This window comes from Motacilla alba, chromosome 4, assembly GCF_015832195.1.
Source record: "Motacilla alba alba isolate MOTALB_02 chromosome 4, Motacilla_alba_V1.0_pri, whole genome shotgun sequence".
In the NCBI taxonomy this organism is placed as follows: domain Eukaryota; kingdom Metazoa; phylum Chordata; class Aves; order Passeriformes; family Motacillidae; genus Motacilla; species Motacilla alba.
This window is the reverse complement of record NC_052019.1, coordinates 7,395,278-7,416,933: the sequence shown is the minus strand read 5'-3', so window position 1 is coordinate 7,416,933 and position 21,656 is coordinate 7,395,278. Positions and strand designations below refer to the sequence as shown.

The 21,656-nt window shown below is 41.4% G+C and overlaps 1 protein-coding gene across 3 annotated transcripts; it reads right to left on the bottom strand.

Annotated features, from left to right (window-relative positions):
• Nucleotides 1-398: 398 nt before the first annotated feature.
• Nucleotides 399-20,285, bottom strand: TACC3 (transforming acidic coiled-coil containing protein 3). Of its 3 annotated transcripts, XM_038136373.1 has the most exons (16): nucleotides 20,175-20,285; nucleotides 16,396-16,576; nucleotides 16,120-16,262; nucleotides 12,720-13,799; nucleotides 11,501-11,600; nucleotides 10,856-11,048; nucleotides 9,790-9,836; nucleotides 8,801-8,934; nucleotides 8,079-8,190; nucleotides 7,215-7,367; nucleotides 4,878-4,954; nucleotides 4,744-4,787; nucleotides 3,623-3,783; nucleotides 2,197-2,303; nucleotides 1,800-1,920; nucleotides 399-577 (listed from the first exon to the last, which is right to left on the bottom strand). In XM_038136373.1, exons 2-16 carry the CDS (start codon nucleotides 16,573-16,575, stop codon nucleotides 512-514), a joined length of 2,718 nt encoding a protein of 905 aa, XP_037992301.1. In that variant the 5' UTR covers nucleotide 16,576; nucleotides 20,175-20,285; the 3' UTR covers nucleotides 399-511. The 3 variants fall into 3 exon arrangements, with proteins under 3 accessions (XP_037992301.1, XP_037992302.1, XP_037992303.1); XM_038136374.1 differs by lacking the exons at nucleotides 16,120-16,262; nucleotides 16,396-16,576; nucleotides 20,175-20,285 and adding an exon at nucleotides 14,733-16,105; XM_038136375.1 differs by lacking the exons at nucleotides 16,120-16,262; nucleotides 16,396-16,576; nucleotides 20,175-20,285 and adding an exon at nucleotides 14,800-16,105.
• Between the last annotated feature and the right edge of the window lie 1,371 nt (nucleotides 20,286-21,656).

Below are 21,656 nucleotides of genomic sequence, written 5' to 3'. Positions count from 1 at the left end.
AACAAAATCACTGCAGCTCCTCTTAGTAATAATAAAAACCCAAACCCACAAACCAAAGTCAAAGTTAAGTTCCAAATCTTTTGACATTACTAAATACTTTCCAGCATTTGTGCAGGTTGAGTTTTACTTCAGTCTTGTAACTCTGGAATGCCTTGATTTAAGTGAGTGCAGAGCAAGGGCAAAATAGAGACAGTGCCCATGGCAACCCTTCCCAATAAAGCCAGATAAAGAGTATAGAACTCAAGTTCTTACACAGGTCACAGACTGAAGGTACACTGATTAAAAGTTTTTCTTTTGAGCAATGTGTGAAAATGCTATGAAAGACATTGTTACTTACTGGAAGCAGCAACTGAACATAAGTTGACAGATGCTTCCTACAAAAGATACAGCCAACAATATGGAAGAGTGAATCAAGAATTTTATTTTTTCCCCACATACATTAAAAAAAGTGAATGAACACACAAGACAGCAAGTCAGAGAAAATAAACATATTTACAAGACAGTTAAGATATCAATTTTTTTCCATCTTCAAGATCAAGTCATCACAGATTTTCGTTAATTCATCATTTTCTTTAGTCTGTGGAAGAAAGAAAAGAGTGAGTTTCAGGTATGTCCAAACTATGTTACAACCTTGTAGTGAGCTGATTGCAGTACGTCCTGTTTGCCAGCTTATGCAATAGAAAGTCCATTTACATGATGGTGGCTCATGCAAATTTTATGTAAAGGAGAGTCTACTATGCCAAAGGTCACATGGCACCCTTAGGAGCCTCAGGAAATGAGCCAGAATGCACTATACTGTTTCTGCTTCTTCCACAGACATTCCCATAATACAGGTGACCAACTGACCCAGGGAAACAAGATTATTGGGGCTCAGCTTTTGTTAGGTACACCAAAATTCAGGACATGGACAATTTAATCTTCACAAGACAGACTGTGTAAAATGATGCCTTGATACTTTTACTGACATGTGACAATTTCCAGTTTGTAGAATTCCTTATGGAACAGTTAAACCATATTAATAAGAACTCTTACAGTGTTACTGTATTTATGACAAGAACAAACCTAGTTCTGTGTTAAATGGCTCATCTCATCTCTCCAGTTACAGGCCTACTGTTTCCTCTGCTATGCAAACTTCAGCCATAAACCTGAAGACTTACAAATACGGGTTTTTTTTCCATAATAGAAATCTGCCAGCATTATCAATTTTTGAGTCTTCAATACTGGCAGCAACAAGGATAATGCAGTAAAACTAACAGCATGCACTTCCAGCAGTGACTTTTAATCTTCAAAAAGCTTATTCCTTAGAAGGGTCACAACAAAGGATATGCCTTTATAGAACATTCTAAGACTTGACCTATGCCATATGAAACAATATAAAGTACAAGGACTAATGGCCTGAACAGTATTGAAAACTCGAGTCACATACAGTTAAATATGTGCTAACAGCTAACAAGTCATGTTCATGAACAAGCTGAGCCAGACAGTTATTCAAATTTACTCCCAGATTCTGCTCTGCACCATGTGTAACTGTTAATCACCACCTCCTTCAGCAACCTCCTGACACAGGAGCCCAGACTGGTTTGGAAATGAACCTTGTGCTCCAAAAAAATTTAAACATACAGAGGAGTCCTGACATGACACTTGTCAGGTCTCAATGCCAATTTCCCAAAGCCTGCCAGGACAGCAGCCATCAAAACCAGCACAGTTAGCAAGGCTCCTCCTAGCCCTGATGCAAGGGAGTTCTTAACCCAGTCTAAGGCAACAGCTTGAAGAGACTCACCCACGGTGTTGTGACTGACCTTTTGCTCAAGGCTCCTCTCTAAAGACTGGATCCTCATCTGCTCTTTACGCAGAGTGGCCTGAAGTGCTGCAGTCTCTGACTTTGCTTTGCTGCGAACCTGGGCAATTTCCTCATTGGCTCTGAAACAGGCATAAGATGGTGTTTACACCCCCTTCAGACAGCACAGCAAAACCCTCACAGAATCACACTAGATGCTTGTACTTCAGATTAATAGATGCTTGTACTTCAGATTAATAGATGCTTGTACTTCAGATTAATAGATGCTTGTACTTCAGATTAATTACTAAATGAAATATGTTTAAAGCAGGTTTTGGCACTATTGAACCACATTCTGCAGCTACAGTGAAAACTACGTGTGTCATTCCTGGTACCTGGCTTCTTGACATGGTACTTACTGCTGCAGCTTTTCCTCAGCATGTGCTTTGAGTGCCTGGTATCTCTGCTCCTCTTTTTTAATTCTGGCTAAGTAATCTTCTGCACATTTCTTCAGAACTTCTTCATTCTGTCCCAAAGAAGTTCAGTTAGTTGTTTAAGCAAGTAGATGGCAGAGTCTCCCCACTTGACAAATGGGTTATTTGACTACACCTGAGGGGCAGTATTTGCTCACTGGAGTAAGAGGAACTATGAAATCCCACAGGCCTATATGGACTAAATGGCTTCCCTTTCAACTACCTTAACTTTGCAAACATTTATTCACCATATTTCCCCCAGTACATTATTTAGTTGCAAACTCGAGTAAAGAAGGTCACTAAAATGACAGTCACTAACTGGTTTTGTTTGTTTTGCTCCATTTTTTTTTTTAATCAGCTTTGTATTAAGCTGCAATTGTCACAAGAATAGCTAGAAATCCAACATCTCCAAAGAATCCATGGAAAGATTCAGGCTTTGGACCCTGATGTAAACAAATCCAACACTAACAACAAGAAAGTTACCTTGGTAGTCACACTATGAACATATTTTATTGGCATTGAAGGAAGTTGGAACTGTTGGAAACAATTGCTAAGGCTCTACTAATTGTGGGTCTTGAATTTAGTAATTGCGTTTCCAAGCAATGTTTATCTCCGTGCTAAGCAAAGGGCTTCTGAATTTGGGGTGGAGATGGAAGGGACACAAGATGGAGGAAGTCTAACATGTTAGCAAAGAAAATGAAGTTTTAACAGACACTATGGCTATTTCTAAAACCTAGGCTACCATGAAGCTTCTAAGGGGCTAGATTCTGAGTTTTAGTAAACAGGGGCATTAAAAGATAATTGAGTGAAAAAAATCAGAAGGCACTTTAAGCACCAACTGAATCAATTTTCATGCATTTCATGGAGTAAGAAACCATAGCTTATACTCCTCATTAGGTTCCTTCCTCCAGCCTCTGAAGAAGCTGCACAACGAAGGCTTGACTTTAGCTTTAGAAAAACCCCACAAGCATCTTAGTAGGGAGCACCTAATAACCTATTATTCTGGCTTGTAATTGCACATCCTCTTCAGCATCCATTCAATATGGTGTAGGGGAAACAAGCTGCTCTTAATGCAGCAGTTGCCACATGAGAGTATCTCTATGATTAGCAAAAAAGATGTGCTGCAGCAAGAAACAGCTCGCTTCTGTTTAAGAAACTTTGCCTTCTAAGATACCATTATCTTACTTTAAGTCAGTCACTAAATACAACAAATTAGTAGTTTTTAAAAAATATTTAAATAAACAACTTAGCACCTGTTTTACAGGTAGTCCCTATGCTACCTAATTAATGGTGAAATTTCTAGAGCAGCCATTTCCTCTCCCAAAATAAATGAGACTTAGTGAAGGGTATTATTTGCATTAAATCATCTTACTTTGTGGTAACCCTCTAATGCCTCTTTCTGTTTCTCAAGTCGTTTGAAGATTTCAGAGAAGGACTTCTCCATAGAGTTCAGATCTGAAAGAGCTTGCTGCTTCTCTTCCATCAGCTTCTGTATTTCTTTCCTTGAGGTTTCCTTTTGCTTCTGAGCATCCTCTAGAGAAAGTGGAGTTAACCCATGATAGTTATTGCTTTAGCATAAAACCAGTTCCATAGTACAGACAGACAGATAACCCCCCCACACACCTTCAATTCTTCCCATTACAAAGGTTTCATAACACAGCCTCTCACCTGTAAGGACACCATGTGTGTGCTTTTAAGAAGTCTTTGTATCTTTGTTACATACTACCTCACACCAAACTTAAACATCACAACCATGTGCTTGCCAAAAGCATTTTCTCTCCTGCACTGTAGTCAAAATACTTCACTTGAGTTTACTGTTACAGGAGCCTCGAACATTGTGATAGAAGCAAGGATCCAAAAATATTTTTAATTAAACATACACAACAGCTGGAAGATCTGGAGGAGACTGGGGTAACAAGTCAGACTAGCACAGCAGACTTTCAGAAGACGTTTGGGTTAGTACACCTAAGCTATGTTTCCCATGGCCTTAGAAGAGCACAGAAGAGCTGGCACAGATGTGCCTAATTCAGGTTTGAGCTAAGAAAGTGCAACTATACAAGAGCTTCACTGGATGTCTTTCCTAGTTTTGAAGCCACAAACTTGGCTAAAGCAAAAGGTCACATCTGTCCAGCAAGAACTTCTAGTGATGCCTTGCCACTTAACTGATGTCAGAGAGTAAACATTTAAACACAGAGTGCTGACAACTGGATCTGCCAGTTTTAATAAACCAACAGCTCCAGTGAAGAATAAGAAAAAGTTGTGTTTATGCCTGATTCAAAAAGCCATCATTACCTATCAAGTGATATCATGTCTATTTGGATATGCATAAAATTGTGAAAAAATAAAATCTGTCTTGTCTTAAACCTGACACTTATCCTGGAAGCACTTGAAATATTAATGTCAGAGGTGAAAGAGTAGTAATCTCATTTAGTAACTCTGGGCTAAGCACGTCTCAGCCCCCCAAGGCACTCAAAGTGTAAATAGGGAACTTACCCATAATTTGTGTTATTGTCTGTTCAAATTCAGCAACTATTTTTCTAAAAACCGTGAAAGAGAAAAGTTGAACATAAGTTAGAAAAAGCATCTGGAATAACTAAGTAGATATAAAAGTCAGGACAGATTCATACCCCATTTCTTTGTATTCCATATGAAGCTTATTATACTTCTGAGTCCATTCCTCAATCTCCAGCTCTTTTTCTTGAACCTTTGAGGGTGAAAAGGTAAACCTTTACTTGTTGCACAAAAAAAAATATTAAAGATTTGATACTAAAAACAGTCTGAAGGGCAACTTGGGTATACTTTTAACTTAATACAGAGAGAAATAAGTTCTAATTGCTTAACAGAATCAAAATTGTTTAATTACAAACTTGACTCAAAATTTAGATTAATACATAGATTTTGCATATATGATTCCCAGCACGTTTCCAATATCTTTTCAAGTGGCAAGATCAGAGTCAACTCAGCCAAGAACCCACCTCTTGGCTACTCTTACTCAGTGTCTGTGTAGACTGTAACTTCTGAGAGAACACATTCTCTCAAGTGACACATATTTCCCTCTTATTTTCAGGGAAGACAAAAAAAAAGCACTTTCACAAACCTGCTAATATTAACACATGAGAGAAATACCAGAAAGCTGTTCAACATCAAACTGCTGTTTGCAGTAACCTATACTCAACACTAAATTAGGGAACATGGAAGGGGGAGGATTAAAAGATGCCTCAATTAACTTGAGAATAATGATACCTATTTCACATCAGCTAAACTAAAGCAGAGCTCACAGTAACAAAATTAAGCAGCACAAATACACTTTGTGCAAGCTCCATAACAATTTACGAGGTGTAACCACAGAGCTGACTGCACAGTGGGAGGCCTTCAAAGACAAGAGGCTCAAAATACATAAAAGAAACTGGAATTAAAAAAAAAAGAGAAAGTAGAAGCACATGATTACTGCTAATTTTGTCACAAAACTACATAGTAAAGTGTAGGACACTGATTTTTCAGTATTTATTTTAGAGCAATGTAATTTTTAATATATTGCAATATTTCAGGTGACAGGAAGTAGGACACAAGCAAAACCAGAATGTACTATTAAGAGAAGTAGTGATAGCAAAGCTAGGAAAAAAATATTACAAAAGGAAAAGTATGTGAAGATGGAAACAAATAAGAAACTTGCACTTGCAAGCTCAAAAAGGGTTCAGTAGACCCCAAAAAAAGCAAGCTTTCCTAAGTGCTGTATTTGCTCAGAATGACAACAGGTTCTCACTTTCCTTCTATTTCTGAGTTGTTTCACAGATGAAAAAAAATATTAGCCTGTCTTCCTTTCACGTTGATAAATAAAAAGGCCTGGAATTGCAGTAAGTGACAGCTGGAGTCATCCAGTCACACCTACAACAGTGTTTCCAGGTTTAAAGTAGTTCTTTCCAACATGAAAGAGCAGCACTTTAAAGATACTACAAGCTTTACCCCCTGCTATTAGACAGGTTCTTAGTTTTAGATCAATGCACTAAAAGCTGTCCCCTGTCAAAGCCACATTTATTTTCCTGTACTAGACAATATGCTGAGTGAAAGCCACCTCCTAAATGACAGAAAGTAAGAGTTATTCCTGCAAAAGCCACTACCTCTGTACTCTAAAACAAAAGAAGAACTTGAGCAGCAAATAACCACAGGTCATCTTTGGTGTCCCTAATGCCACTGCCTGCAGTAAAGCAGCCAGGAATTTTGGAAGCTCCACTTTTTGCTGAAGTGACACAATTAGCTTTAAGGACATTTATGCTTAAATCCTCCTCTTACATTATTTAGTGTTTGTAAGGTAACATAACTCAGAAGTCATAATGAATCAAGTACTCCAATTGTTGAAGTAAGTGGATATATAAGTCCTCTTGCATCAGTCAGAAGATGGGCTTCTAAAGGCAATTTCTTCAATTATAGAACAGGCTTAAAATCTTACCAACTACTTCTTCCCTCCTTCACTAATGTATTTATCCTCTGGAGTGAGCTCCAGAGCTCATCTTCACTTTATGAGCAGGACATGTTCTTGTGCATTCAGGTCCCACAAGAACAGAACTGATCATAGCACTGAACAGGTACTTCAGCTTTATCTTGTCTTAGGGAAGTTACATAAGTCACTGTCTTCCACTGGCGTGAAATTGTATTCCTGCTTGTTGAATAAGAAGTATCCAGATCACCGATATCAAGCCCAACTATCCCATCTGATAACATGTGCCTTTTAATAGTGACCAGATATAAGGCAGAACTGGCTAATAATGAAGTTTGTCCTATTCCCTTAGGTATTAGCTCTAAAAAGTCCTATACCTACAGAACCCATCCAGTCCACAGCAAGCTTTTCATAATGAGATACTTATGTCAAGTATGATGAGAAAAATTGCAAAGTAGAAATTTATACCAAATAATCCAAACAAAAGGACCTTCCTATGCCAAGTTCTGCTTTGGAAGGGCCACCATACCTCTCTCTTCACCAGTTCAACAGCTGCGTCCATGTCTTTTTGGCTATATTTTAGCACATCTATAATAGCATCCACTGCAGTGTTTGTAGAAGTAGCAAAAGGGACTGGAGGAACATCACTACTCAGGGAGTCTGGAATTAGGGGACCAGCATCCTGCAAAGAAAAGTAAAATACAAAGTTTCAACAGATTCCTATTGTCATACCACTGATTAGGTGCATGCACATTGTTCAAAGTCAATGTATCTCACTTAAACACACCAGATACCTCCACAACTTGGTTAGCATAAAACTTTCTTACCCTGAAGTTGACCACATAGCTCTAAGAAATACCTGTAAGGTAGAACCAAAACTGCTATTCACCAACTACAGCCATCAGAAACAAAGCAGATGACACCATGCTGCTCTTCACAAGTGAAAGAGATCATTTCAGGATGAGCTGCTGTAGGCAGATCTGTTCAAATTATATGCATCTATGGTAAACTGGATGCTCTTGCATCTATAAAACTAAGTGTTTTTCATCCCACCAATGCAATTACAAAACATAGCTTGCTTTTTGTAGCTTGACTTGCATAAAACAAGATTGCTTGACTAGAGCATTTTCAAAAATAGCTCAAATTCCCTTAGACCGCGTGCAATGGCATCAGCTTCCACAAAAAATACTTTTAATACTCAAGAAAATGTTCATCACAAAGTTCAACTTCAATATAAATGAGTATCCAACCTAGTTTAAAACAACCAATTAAGTAAACATTTATCAGATTCTGCAATCCCTAAAAGACCTGTCTAAGTCTTAAATCCAGAACCTAGTCTATCCCCTTCCTGAACTATCAACATGAAACCTGATAGCATTCCAGACACCCTTACAGAAGTTGTAAATGTCCCCAGAAGATCTAGTCCTTTTGGTTTTTCTTCACTCTGAAGACTCACTAGAGGCTTTCCAGCTTCCTCAGGCACTTTAATTAAATCAGCAACAGGCCTAAAAATGCACAAACATAACACCATTAAATTCAAGTGTTGTCTTTCTTTGCCAAGCTCTTGTACCAGCAACAGTCTGTCCAGAGGGGCAGGGCAGTGACTGTCCCCCTGTACCCAGCCCTGGTGAAGCCACACCTTGACTCCTGTGTTCAGTTTCAGGCATCTCACTCTAAGGACACTGAGGTCCTGGAGCATGTCCCGAGAAGGGCACAGAGCTGGTGAAGGGTCTGGAGCACAAGTCTGATGAGGGGCAACTGAGGGGGTTCAGACTGGAGAAAAGGAGGCTCAGGGGGACCTTCTCACTCTCTACAACCACCCGAGGGGAATTTGTATTGACATGGATCTCCCAAGGAACAAGGCTGGATGAAACAGCCTCAAATTGCACCAGGGGAAGTTTAGATTGGGTTTTAGGGGAAACGGCTTCACTAAAAGGGTGGTCAAGCATTGGAACAGGCAACTCACCAGACCTGCAGTTATTTAAAAGATGTTGCACTTGGGAACACGGTATAGTGGTGGACTCCCCAGTGCTGGGTTAACTGTTGGACTTGACAATTTGAAAAGTCTTTTCCAATCTAAACAACTCTGATTTTATGTACTAAGCCAATACCTACCCAGGCTGAGATGGAGCTGTCATGATACTATCACTTGATTCAATAGTACCATAAACTGGTTTTCTTGGACTGTCTCTCAACAGAGGGTCAAACTTCAAATACAGTGACTGCTTTCTCAAGGCTGATTCTTTGAACTGAAGGGGGGAAAGAGGCATTAACTGACAGATCTGTTTCAGAGCTCAACACACACATCCCACCCACACACAAATAATCCTCTGAAGAGTGGGTGAGCCTATTCTTCAGTGGCCAGAGCACTGTTCTCAGGAGGAAAATTACATAAGAGAACTCTGTGCCCACATGCTTAAGGCCTTATGTAATATCAAGGGAGCTCAATCTGCTCACAGACTGAATCAAAAGGGCAACCATTAATGAACTATTCCAAACCAGAAGACACAGAGGGAAAGAGCATTATAAGCTGAAAAACCAGTGTATGCCATTTTGTCTTCACTTATAAAATCATAAGGACAAACACAATATGACTAAATTTCAATTCAGAACATTCACTGTTCAGAGAGTCTCCTGCTTGGGTCCAGAATAACAGTAAGAATAACTAAATTGAACTGATTAAAACATGACAAGCCCCACTTAGAGACAGATTTTCTGAAACTGGCCATAAAGAAAAGAGCTTTAAAAACTGTTTTTTAAACAATGATCCTGCACTTTTAAAGCATCACGTTTGAGCAGTTTTGGCCAGAAGTGAAACATCATTCACCTCAGTTTCGGAGCTATTAAAAATAAATAACACCTCTGCACACTGACAGCCAGAGACCTTTGATTTTTAGTTCCATTGCTTATAACTACATTTCCTTCTTTGCACCATCACCCCCTACCCAGCCTTGTCATCACATTTCTTTGGAATAGATGAAAATTTCTGCGGACAATTCAAAGTAAAGTTAATTCATGAAAACATTTAAGGCTTGACTCTTTCATCTTTGCTTTCTTCTCCACACTGCCAGGAAGGTAAACAAAATATTTAACATCATACTTACTGATGAAGACCCAAACTGTTCCAGATAATCTATGCCCATTCCAAAAACTGGAAAATGAGGAAACAATACAATGAAGATGCAATACTGCCAAACTGTCCTACCACAAACAGAAACAAACACATATGTGTATAAAGCAAATAAATCCCTGCTCTCAGTCTCATGACTTATGAGCTCTTCATTGCTTAAAATGTCCTTCTCCACATGAAAAAGCAAAGATCTCTAAGCTACGCAAACTTACAACTTCCATTTGTTCCCAAGTACTTGTAAGAACATGTAGGATTTAACACACAGTTGAAGAACTTCTGTTGTTCCATGGCTAGAGTGACAAGCACACTCAGATATTCTGTTACACACAATGCCCCATGAAAGAGCAAGATTGTCAGTCCCATCATTAAAATTAGCAAACAGCTCAGATTTGAAGGATAAGTTATAACCATTTCCCAAATCAGTGATTCCACTCCAGTGTGAAGGTAAGTGACAGACTACACTGCAGTCAAACCATTTGCTCATCCTTCCACACAATGCTCCTACCAGGAATAACCCTTCCAAGTGGTTACGTCACAGTCATGTAGGAAGCTCTCAAGACAAGCACCCTTGTCAGGAAGTTCACTCGCTGCAATATGAAAGCAGTAGTGCTAAGGCCTGCAGTAACCTACAAGACTCACAAACACACAGCTGTGTAGCTCCCAAGCTCTCCATTTACAAAGTCTTTAACACCAGAATTTATTTTAAGGGAGCAATTTTTCAGCCCAAAAGTTGCCACTGAAACTCTAAAAAGATAGTTTCTGTACCGGCCTAAATTCCATCTTCACAGGCCACTGAATTCTAATAGCCAGCTTTTTGAACTTAGCTTAAACCAGAGAAAATCAGAAATAGGCTTAGATACATTTCCCAGCACTGCCAGTCTTTGTGGGTTCTGGAGTCCTTTCAGAGGGCAGAATGAGAGAAAAACTATCCATAATAAAAAACTTAAGTAGAAAAATATCTATATGATTGAATCTACGTTATTGAAATCTACACTATTGAAACAACACATTGTCAGTCTGCTTAAAAGAAATGCCCTTACCTTCTGATGATGGTCTGAAGAACTCTTCAGGTTCAGCATTAGCTGTCTCCTCTGCTCTTACTTCAATTCTAGGGGAAGTCGGTTTAATTTCTTCTGCAGACATTGACTTTTTTCCACTGTCAGTGGAAACCAAATTATCTTGAGAGGGGGCAACACAAGCTGGAGACGTTTTAGATGGGCTCATTTGCTTCTCCTGATGAGAAAAAGAAAATCCTTTTAATTATTAAAATAATGATTTTAAAATGCAATGAGAATCATTTTAATGATCAAATTGTTTGTCATAAACTAACTGGGCAGCCAGTATAATAAAACAAGAATTCACAGGCATAAAAATTAAACTACCAACACTGAGAACAGCTCAGGAGCCACTTTTCTAGAGTCCACACCCTTATGTTTTTCCTTATATGCAATTGATGATCATAAAAGATACTAAATACCAAGGCACCAAATTTGGCTGTCTCTGATGTTACCTTCAAAACACAGGTCTGCACAGTTGACATTCCTTCTAGAGCTGCTGAAGAGGCATAAACCCACTAATTCTTAGACAAAATATCAGAAATAGGTTTCACAAGATTAAGTTATTAAGCCAGAGAACTGTTTCATGGAACAACTTTGTAAGAACTGGCTGTCTTTCCTATACCTTACCACTTCTCTTTTTCCTGGAAGTTCAGCTTCTGCTTGAACTCCTGGCTTCTCTTCTTGAGCTTTTGGCATGTCTTCTACCACACTCTGCTCAACAATTCCCCTAAAGAAAAACAGAATTTCTAAAAATCAGTATTTACATCACACAGTTCAGATTCTGTATTACCAGATGAATTGAACAAAGATAGCTTCCTTGAGAGATTCTACTGCCACAGCACAGGAAACTTTACAGAGGGTGGGGATGTAAATTTACTGTCTTGCCTGGTCACAACTTAGGTGACAGAAAGCTCTCCCATCATGGCAAGTATTGTTTCCTGGGAAGCAGAAAGTCACAGCAGCATCATTTATTTCTATTCACTTCACATTGCTCTCTTATTTTCATTTGTTAGGCTCATTGTTTTTTTAAGTTAAGACAGGCTCTTTGTTTAATTAAGAACAGAATTACATGCAGCCTGCTCCTCTTTCCAAGGCAATGTTGTGATTATTGGTGTGAACTTCATTAGAGAAGCCCAATACTCCACTTATGCTGTCAGCAGTAAGTAAACTTTTCACCTTGGTACACAGGAACTGATCATGTTACACAGGGAGCAAGAGAGCAAACATTTCTGTCAAATGAACAATTTGTTCCAGTCTAGTTCTGGCAAGCACCTGACTGTCTATAGTAACATTAACAACTAGACTTTCTAGGAAAGGTAACAACATATTCCGTCCTCCTTGTGTGCTGCCAAGAAAAATGCAGCCTCATAGCCAGGTGTTTCTACTGGAGATGGCATTTAGATACAAAGAACATGCAGCGAATAAATAGCACCTCGGAGTTCAGCAGAGAACAAAATTGCCTGATCCCTTCCCATGCTGCACCATGCACAACACTGCTGCCTACTTCCCTGTTTTATTTAAAGACAGCAGCAGTCACCTGATTCTCCACACTTTAATCTTGGAGAAGCAGGGAAAGCACCACTTGGACAGTGCTCTTTCCACCTAAGCCTGTTCTCTCCCTTTCTCCCAGACTTAAGAACACCTTTTGCCTAAAGCGAGTCATCTCAGGAGTTTCCCCAATTACAATCTTTCCTGTTGCAACATAATTGTGTTATAGACAACAACAGACTCTGCCAACGTGGGAGGGATGCAGTCTAAGAAGTAGGAATGGACTAGTTTGAGATACTATCTAACTTTCCTCCCATGAATTCAAGGTGCTCCTGCACTCAGCTACAGATTCACTTACAGATTTTTGGGTTCTTCTTTCTCAAGAGTTTCACAGGTACTTGGCCTGTTATCCTGCTCCACTGGAAGAGGTTCCCTTCTTGGTGATTTACTCTCCTGTTCCTCTGGCAGGTGAGCTTTCCGAGAACTGGGTTTAGAACGCTTGGGCGAGGTGGAAATTTTAGAGCCTCCTCCAAATGGATTAAAGTTTGGATCATCAAGTTTGTCCCAATCAAACTGATAAGATGCTTTAGGAATAGGGATTTCATCCTCCACATTACTTTTATCTTGCACTTCAGTATTCTCCGGTTTTGTTTTGGTAACAGGAATTTTTTTGGAAGGTGGCTTAATTCCAGGTCTTTTACCTAGTTTCTTAGGAGGTGGTTTTCTAGCAGTGGTATTATCAAAGTCAAATTCCAGTTTTACTGGTCCAGCCTTGGTGATATCAGGCTTTTCTGCAGGTTTCTCTTTGGAGACACCCAGCTCTTCATCAGGCTTTGACTCTTGTGCAGAGGCTTGTTCTGCTACAGAAGCATTCTGAAGCTTTGATTCCCCAGTTTTAAAAGAGTTACTCACATCAGAACTACTGGGACCTAAGCTGCCAGGTGACTGCACAGGAGGTGTAGGTGCCTCTGCTAATACCACTGAATTATCAGTTTGGCTTGCATCTGTGGAAGCAGACTTCACACCCTGCTCAGAGTCACCAACTGCTTGCTTAGGGGACAGCTTGGATTTGTTAGACTCCAGCTCGCTCAGTGCAGATTCTTTTTCAGAGATGAGAGCCTTGTCTTCACTTAAGCACTCTGTACTTGCTGTGGTTGAAGCAAAAGGAGCTGCATCATCCCACAGAAGAGAGTCACTACTTTTTTCAATAGTTTTCTCAGGGCTGGGTACTTTTACAGGAGACTTTTGTAGATTTCCAGGAGAATGAGGCAACTGTACTGAACTTTGAAAAGGATTGATGTCGTGTAGGTTATCAAAATCAAGATTGTAGGAACCTCGACTCTTCACTGGCATCTCATCATCAGGGTAAGGAGCCACGCTGACCTTCTCTGGCATTTGTGTAATGTTTGTTTCAGCTTCGGTCTTTTGTTGACATGTGCTGCATTTAAAAGAAAAAAAGATGACGGTTACTTTGCAGGCATAGTTTGAAACTATCTTTAGAAAGATTTGCACAAGTAGCTTTGCATGGTCAGAGTAATCAGATTTTTTTTTGGCAATAAGACAGCTGACAGCAAAATATAACAGCCAGAATTCAGTTGTCACCTAAACAGCCAAGGTTTATGAGCTCTGGTACACGTGAAACATAGGGAGATCAACCCCTGAAGTTAACCAATGTTCTTAAGCCACCTGTTTTACACAGCCTTGATACCTTATGCCAGTCATCCCTGGAGACTGCTGTACTCACCCCAGCATTTGGACACTGCCCTTTCACTAGGCAGTGAAACACACACTGCTTAGGAGGAGTGATTGACAGTCAGCAGCTCAAACACAAACACAGCTTGTGGTACCATCTTCATGCAGATTCATCTGAGTCATGACAGACTCAAGTCTGGGACCAAACCAAGTCATGATTCAGGTTCTCCCACACTAGTCATTACTTTGGCTGGGCATTCTGGCAAATGTTTTTCCCACTGAAAGTATGCACCACCATTTGATTTTTGAGGGCCTACATACAAAACAAGAACCTGGATTTCAGGCACTCTAAATTCTGTAAAACAGCAGATCTCAAGAGCAGAGCCATATACAAGAAAATACTTCTCCAGTAAGAGAATGGTTAAGATTTTCTACCAAAAGACACAGGTTAAAGAGTTTGTGTACTCACTATTGCTGAATATTCTACAAGTTATTGCTGCCCACTTTATTTCCCCAAACTCCAAACAACTTCTGAAAGCTTAGCCTCAGACTACAGAGAGTTAAGCCATTACTTCCTGAAAGAGGATTTCCTCCCATTGTTTTGTCCCTCCATAAAGTTATTATTTCTATTTGCCATCCTTATCTGCTGCAGAACAGAACATGATTAAAAGCCACTCACTAAAAACTCCACTTGGATAAACTGGAAAGCAGAGGCGGGAGATAAGAGCTGAAGAAGTTGTTCTCACCCGGTTAGAGCACCTCTTCCCGGCAATAGCTCAGCCCCAGGCTGCGACTACTCGGGTCCCTCCCACTTTCCTTCAGCGTTTAACCTAATAAATGCCAGTCAGGAGCGAGGCACCTGCTTGGAACGTCAGTAGCTTGTGCCGAGGCCAAAGTGACCCCGTTCAGCAACACGGAGCCCTCTCATTTATTTGTTACAAACAAATCCTCACATTTTAAAACTAGAGAGGACACATTCAGCACAAACAGTGCATTGATAGAATCATGCCCTAACTGAAACAATTTGGTGCTGATCCTTTAAACCCACTCGAACTTCATAAGTACTAAATCTTTGTTTATTTGTGCAAGCAATGAATTTGGGGCATAAATACCATTATTTAATTGTGGTGGTTAGTTCAGAAATAGCTTTCTGAACTAGACTGTAGATGGAAATAAACAGTTGAAGCAAACATACACACTTAAAGAACATTTAAGGGTTGCCATCTTTTTCCCTTTTTTTCCCCTCCCAACAACAAAAACAGGGATCAAATGAAAGTATTGGGTAGTTAAAAACAAACAGAAGGGTGTATTTGCATGCAGAAGGCAAAACTAAGACCTGAGACTTCTTGCTGGTGGGAATTACAGATGTCAGATGTCAATACTAGTTTGAAGGAGGGCTAAAAGGCAGTAACAAAATTTGCATTTAATATTGTCACGACACCCCCAAACTGAAACATTGCAGATTTTATGCTCTTCTACAAACAGCTACTATGAGCCACTTTGAGACTCAGGCTGCTAGACTATAAAGGCACATAAACATGTTTACACTTGTGACTGATGGTATATTCACTTTGTGCTGCTAGATTAAAGAAAATCTTAATACTCCCTGATGCAAGGTGTCAATTCAAGCTAACCTTTCAGAAGACTTATCTCTATAGATTTTACTCAAGATACAACAGTACTTAACATACAAGATAAGATATTTTAAGGCTTAGCTTCAGAATAGTTGTGTTCTCACACAGAAACCTTACATCAAGTAGAGAGTACAAAACTGTTTCCTACAGTATCTCTTCTCAAGATACCCTAAGTTACCTTAATGAAATCAGTTACAGAGGAGTCAGGAATAAAGTTCAATAATTAATATTACAATCAAGATAAAATTTTCTTAAAAGTAATGAAAGTTATCTTTGGAAAAGTTAATGCATTAGTCAATATTAATTTTGGTCCTCTTGCACAGTTTACATTTTATTATAGAATAGAAAATTATACTTTAACTATACAGGTTTAAAATAGGGAACGTTAACTTGAGCATGGGTAACACAGCAAGCAGTGGATCCACTACTCACTCAGCATCAGAGGGTGCAAATAAAACATCTGCCACATCTTCACGGCAATCATCAAGTGCAAAAGCAGTCTGAAGTTTGTCTGTCATAGCAGGACTCAGGATTTTTCTGGTATGAGGATCTCTTTGAGGAGTTTGAAAGGTTACCTTTAAGAAAGGGGTGGAGGGAAGAAAAAGGAAAAACATGAGCACAGTATTTTTCAAGCACCAAATAGCACATGCATTCAGTGGCAGATATAGAAGGAGAAAGAATAAAAATAACACAGAACCAGAAGTTTACCTTCATCACTTTTCCCCCACTTTTTGGTGGCAAGTTTTCCTTCTGGGACAGGCGAAGAATAGAAGGTCTCCCTGTGGGTTCCGGCGGCGCAAAGAAAAAGTCGCAGTCTTCCGCTGTTAAATCATCCTTAAGGCTTCCTCCATTTTCTCCATTTTCTGCATTTAAAATCTGCAGACTCATTCTAGAACATCAACACACACAGCACCGCAGCATGAATGAGAGGGTGTGGTCAGCCAGATGCGCTTTGAGATAATGCAAGAAGTTGGCAGCCCGGCACTGACTAGCCAAGACTAACAGCTTCAAAGGGAAAGTTAGAAGCATGGAAAGGCTTCACAGGGAAAGGTCTATCTCGGGAGACTCTGAAGTATCTAAAAGCAGCAGTGCACAGCCCCTCTGCTTTTGGTAGGGGCTTGAAAAGCTAATTGTTGATGATAGGCCTTCCACGGCTCACATTCTAGCCTTACTAATTGCGTGCCTGTCCTTTAAAGGGAGCTCTGTCACCTGCAATGCTTCCTTATTCCCAGCTCCTTCAGCCAGTGACCTACAGCCTGTCTCTTGTAACAGGGCATCCAGCTAAGCAGCACAACTGCTCCTGCAAGGGCCACATGAGACAGATGACAATCACCTGTTTACTCCCATGGTCTCATGACTACATTGCACACCAGCAAACAGCAGAAACAAATTTGGCTAGTTAGGGAGTGTTTGTGATCAGAGTCCTGGATCAAATTAAAATTAGCCTTTTCCTGCACTGTCTGAGCATATGCTGCTCTTGTAAAGCACATAGTACTTAGGAATCCTTTGCAGCATAGCCATCATTGGTATGCAAATGAGAGTGCCCTCATTAGAAAGGTGTTTCTGAAATATTGCTCTTACACTGGACATGCACAAGCTTTAGTAGATTGTTAAATACTGATGTAATTGTACTAGTGTGAAAGACTGGAAACTAAAACCTGGGCTGCAACTAAGAGTAAGCATGAAAATAAATTAGAAATAGAGAAAAAGCACACTTAAAATACACCAGGCAAGCCACCGTGCTGTATTGTACTTGAACTCCGCCTGCTTTTTATTCCCATTGGAGCCACTGCTGTACTTAAAGGTTGAACACTAACACTCAGCGAGGCACAGCTGCTTTTGAAAAAAAGAGCTAGACAGAAGGCAAGGAAGATCTGAGCATAACCACTGTCCATGAAGGATGACACCTGAGAAGTGCAGTTATTTATTTCAAAAACTGCTATCAAAGCAATTTATTTCATGTGAGCTGATGTATTATCTTTGTCACTTGTGCAAGATAACCAGTATCAAGTGGAAGAGACTTGGGCTTTCTGCAATGTTTAACCATTCTAAGTGATCTCAAATGCTTGATTTGTCCAAACATGTCATCCTTAGCCTGTTTTCCTTCATACATTAAGGATTAATCTGTACAGATGATTGTTTTCAGTGTCATAAAGTGGTAACAAGAACACTTGGACTGAAAATTTTAAGTAATGTTTTCAGTCTCCTTGCCCCTATGTATTTAAATTTCTGCACATAAGCCTCCAAACATTTCTCCACGTTAATGTAGGCATTAAGCCTTATGGGAAAATTTGCTTCCTACTCTCCACAGAACTCAGCTGCTTTGTCTGCAAGCCTGACAGAGGCACTTTTAATCAGCAATGGAATGCAAACAATAGCTGCAGAAGCAATGGCATGCAAAGCACGTCAGTATTAGCTATTCCTTCATTCCTTCTTTATTCATCATATTAATGCTTCAGTTCAGGTTATTTTTTGTATTAAGTATTTTTACATTAACCACTTGTAGAACTTGAAGTGAATGCCATTGCTTTCCTTTATTCCAAACTAAAATTGAGACAACAGATGAAGTGAGTCTTTAAAAACTGTATTTTTATGGTAATTACTTTAGAAGCAAGCCGAGGACATGGTAAAGTTGTCAACTTCTAAAGCCAGCTCCATAAGCAGGGGAGGTTTGTTTGGAGACTTTTTCAGCTTTGTCATTGAGCTACTTGTGCACCATTGCTAAACCAAATCCAAACCAAATAAATTGACACCATATACGTATACCACTTTAGATATTAAATCTAAAAATCAAATTTCTTTCTAGGATTAAAATACTAAAAGTAATTAATCAGTTTATTTTTAAAATTTGCAGTCAAATTTTGATCTAAATAAGATTCCACAAGTTCATCAGCTAGCAGCTGTGATAAAGTGAAAGGGTGGCCTTATTCATATCTTTGTTTAAAGTGGTCAGCATCCAAGGCACATAAGTGTTATGAAAGGCAGAAGGTTTTCCCACCATTGCAAAACAAAGCTCAAGGCCAGGCTGGATGGGGCTTGGAGCGACCTGGTGCATTGGAAGGTGTCCATGTCCCTGTGAGGGAGGTTGGACCTAGATGATATTAAGGTCCCTTTCAACCCAAACTTTTCCATGGATCTGTCAAAGTTCACAAAAATGGAAATGCTCCTTATTTTAGAAGGATATTTACATGGCACATGCAGGAACCTCCATTCTACAGTTAAGAATTTACATAAATTTAATGACCTGACATCAGGTAATTAATCCTCAGTTAAGCATCATTTGTAAAGTGCTTCAACCTAACCTGTTGTTTAACAAATACCAGGACACAATATCCAAAACACCACCGTGGTCTCAAATGCCTGAAAAGCCACTGAACATGCAGGGCAGAGATGGAATTTTTCTACTTAATTATCCTTCTGAACTCCTCCAGCAGCTGATGTGCAGAGCACTCACTGATGGCAAAGCAAATTGGTGCTGTGAATATTTCCATACAAACTGACACACAGCTGACTGATGCATATATATATATATTTATTTTAGCGCAAATATCTCACTTCAGAACAAATAAACACTCTCCTGAGAAGCAAGTCTCTCATAATCACCTTCTCCTGACTGCAGGGGAAGAGCAGGAAGGCTGGGGAGCGCTTTTTAGGAGGTCCATCCCTGCCTATCACGGCACCGAAACATGTTTTAAGTCAAAAAAACAAACTCCAAAAAAAACCCCAAAAATCCAAACCCAAGCCTGCCCAGCCCCTCTTTATTCCTGCCTCACCCCGGGCTCCCCATCAATCCCGTATCATCCTAAAAACACAGAGATGCTCCCAAAATCCTCACCTCCCACTTCAGTGGGGCGGAGCACTGAGCTCCACCCATTACCCCCCCAGTTCCTGCTTTTCATCCTTAAATTGACAGAAACAACCCCCAAATATCTTTATCTGAAGCTCACAGAGCTGCCCCAGACGCCCCTAGACACGGAGGTACCCCCGGTCCCACAGCACCCCAAGCGTGAATTTCATAAAGGGGTCGCTAAACTCCCCAAACACCACAGCACCCCAAGCTCACTGAGGAGCCCTCAGCCAAATTCAATTCAAACCCCATCAAATTCAAACCATTCCAGGAGCAGAGGGGTCACCAAGCCTCCTCCCAAACTCACAGAGCAACCCCAGAGCTCCCCTGGCCTGGCACTCCCAGGCCCCTAAACCCTCCCCCAACCCCAAGCTCCTCAGAGAGGCCCCAGAGCTCACCCCCACAGCACCCCAACTTCCCAGAGCGGGACCCGAGCCCTGCAATCCCACAAAGAACTCCCGACACAGCCCCTCCCAGCCCCACACTGCCTCCAGCGCTAACAGAGCCCCAACCTCCCCGACCCCGTCCCTCCCCCCCCGCTCACAGAGGGCTCACCGAGCCACCTGCGGCACCCAATCTCACAAAGGGAAACCTAAACACTCCGCCCCGCCTCACACCGGGGTCCCCGAGCCCCCCGTACCTGCCGGCAGTTCCCGGGACGAGCCCCGAGGGCGCCCAGCTGAGACAGCACACAGCACGAACCGCAGCCCCCGCGCCGCCGCCTCACGATTTCAAACCCAACGGAAGCCCCGGCCCGCCAATGAGAGAGCGGCGTGCGGGGCGCGCCCGCCAATCGGAAGAGCGCCCTGCGGGAGGGGGCGGGGACAGCGGCACGCGTGACCGTTGCGTCCCCCGGAGCCCGCCCCCGCGCGGGGCAGAGCGGGCGGCGCAGGCGCGGCTCCGCCCGGGACGCGCTCCGCTGGCTGCGCCCTGTCCCCGTGTCCCCCTGTCCCCCTGTCCCCACGTACGGCCCCGGCTGGATGGGGCTCTGAGCAACCTGGGCTACTGGAAGGTGTCCCTGGCCCATGACGGGAGGTTGGAATTGAGATGAGCTTTAAGGTGCCTTCCAACACAATCGTTTCTATGATCCTGCAGTCTCAGCTATTCTGCTGAATTCTTTTGCATGAAATCACAGAGAGAAACTTTGCTGCTTCAACAACCCGTTTTTTATTACTGGACTTCACAGTCTATTTAGCACATTAAAACAGTCCTTACTGTTGAGTCACCAGACAGCAACAACGAAATGATTGTTAAAACAATAAAGTTGTCAACAAGGATGTCTTTTAGAATGAAGTAAGATGCACAGAATCCAAGCACGATGCCTCCTCAAGAGTCACTAAACCACCATGAATTCCCGATCTCCATCACAGCAGTAATACATCAGCCATCTGCCAGCGTTAGGATGCCACACTCCATGGGTGGCATTTACTGTTGACTTGGTTTCCCATCATTAGTAGCACGTAACATCACATGCTGTTTTCTGTGCTGTGCTTTTCCAGCTATACAATCTCCCCTTTCTCTAAAATAGAGAAATATGGAAGTTTGTGGTTATAACAGGGTGTGTGCAGGGGGTTTCCTACATCCCGTAAGAAACAGGAATCTTGTGGCTATTAGCTATTGCTTGTACTTCAATAGCAACAACATATTCCAGTCAGGCCTCTCCCTTTACTGTGTTTGGGGGTGTACGAAGATACTTTGAACCTCCCATTAAGGCATTTTAAGGTGCTACATCCCTGTCTTTATAGAAATTATTAGGAAACAATTACATAAAATACACAAGGAGAAACAAAGAGAAGCTTTTCCCGACGCTTAAGTAAAACAGGCCGTTTCCCTGCTTCACAAAGACGCTGCCTTCATCCAACAGAGCTCTCTCACGTTCATAAAGAACTGGAATCGGTTCCTTCTGCCAGGCCTGTGGAGCATGACCTGGAGCACGCACAATGCCTGGGGCCACGGGCAGGGGCTGCGCGTCCCGGCCGGGCTGGGCTGGGCGGGCGCGGGGTGCGGGCGAGCTCCGGCTGCGGCTGGAACGGGGACGTGGCTCGGGGCTCGCAGCGGGGCAGGCGCGGAGGGGCGGGAGGAGATGGATGGAGGGGCGGGAGGAGAGGGATGGAGGAGCGGG

What these genes read in the sequence shown, in the direction of transcription:
- TACC3 (XM_038136373.1), bottom strand. Translation starts at nt 16,575, where the DNA reads ATGAGTCTGCAGATTTTAAATGCAGAAAATGGAGAAAATGGAGGAAGC. An exon ending in TTCCAGGAAAAAGAGAAGTG is followed by an intron (nt 11,049 to 11,500) that starts GTAAGGTATAGG and finishes TTTTCTCATCAG; the next exon opens with GAGAAGCAAATGAGCCCATC. An exon ending in TTGAACTGGTGAAGAGAGAG is followed by an intron (nt 4,955 to 7,214) that starts GTATGGTGGCCC and finishes TCACCCTCAAAG; the next exon opens with GTTCAAGAAAAAGAGCTGGA.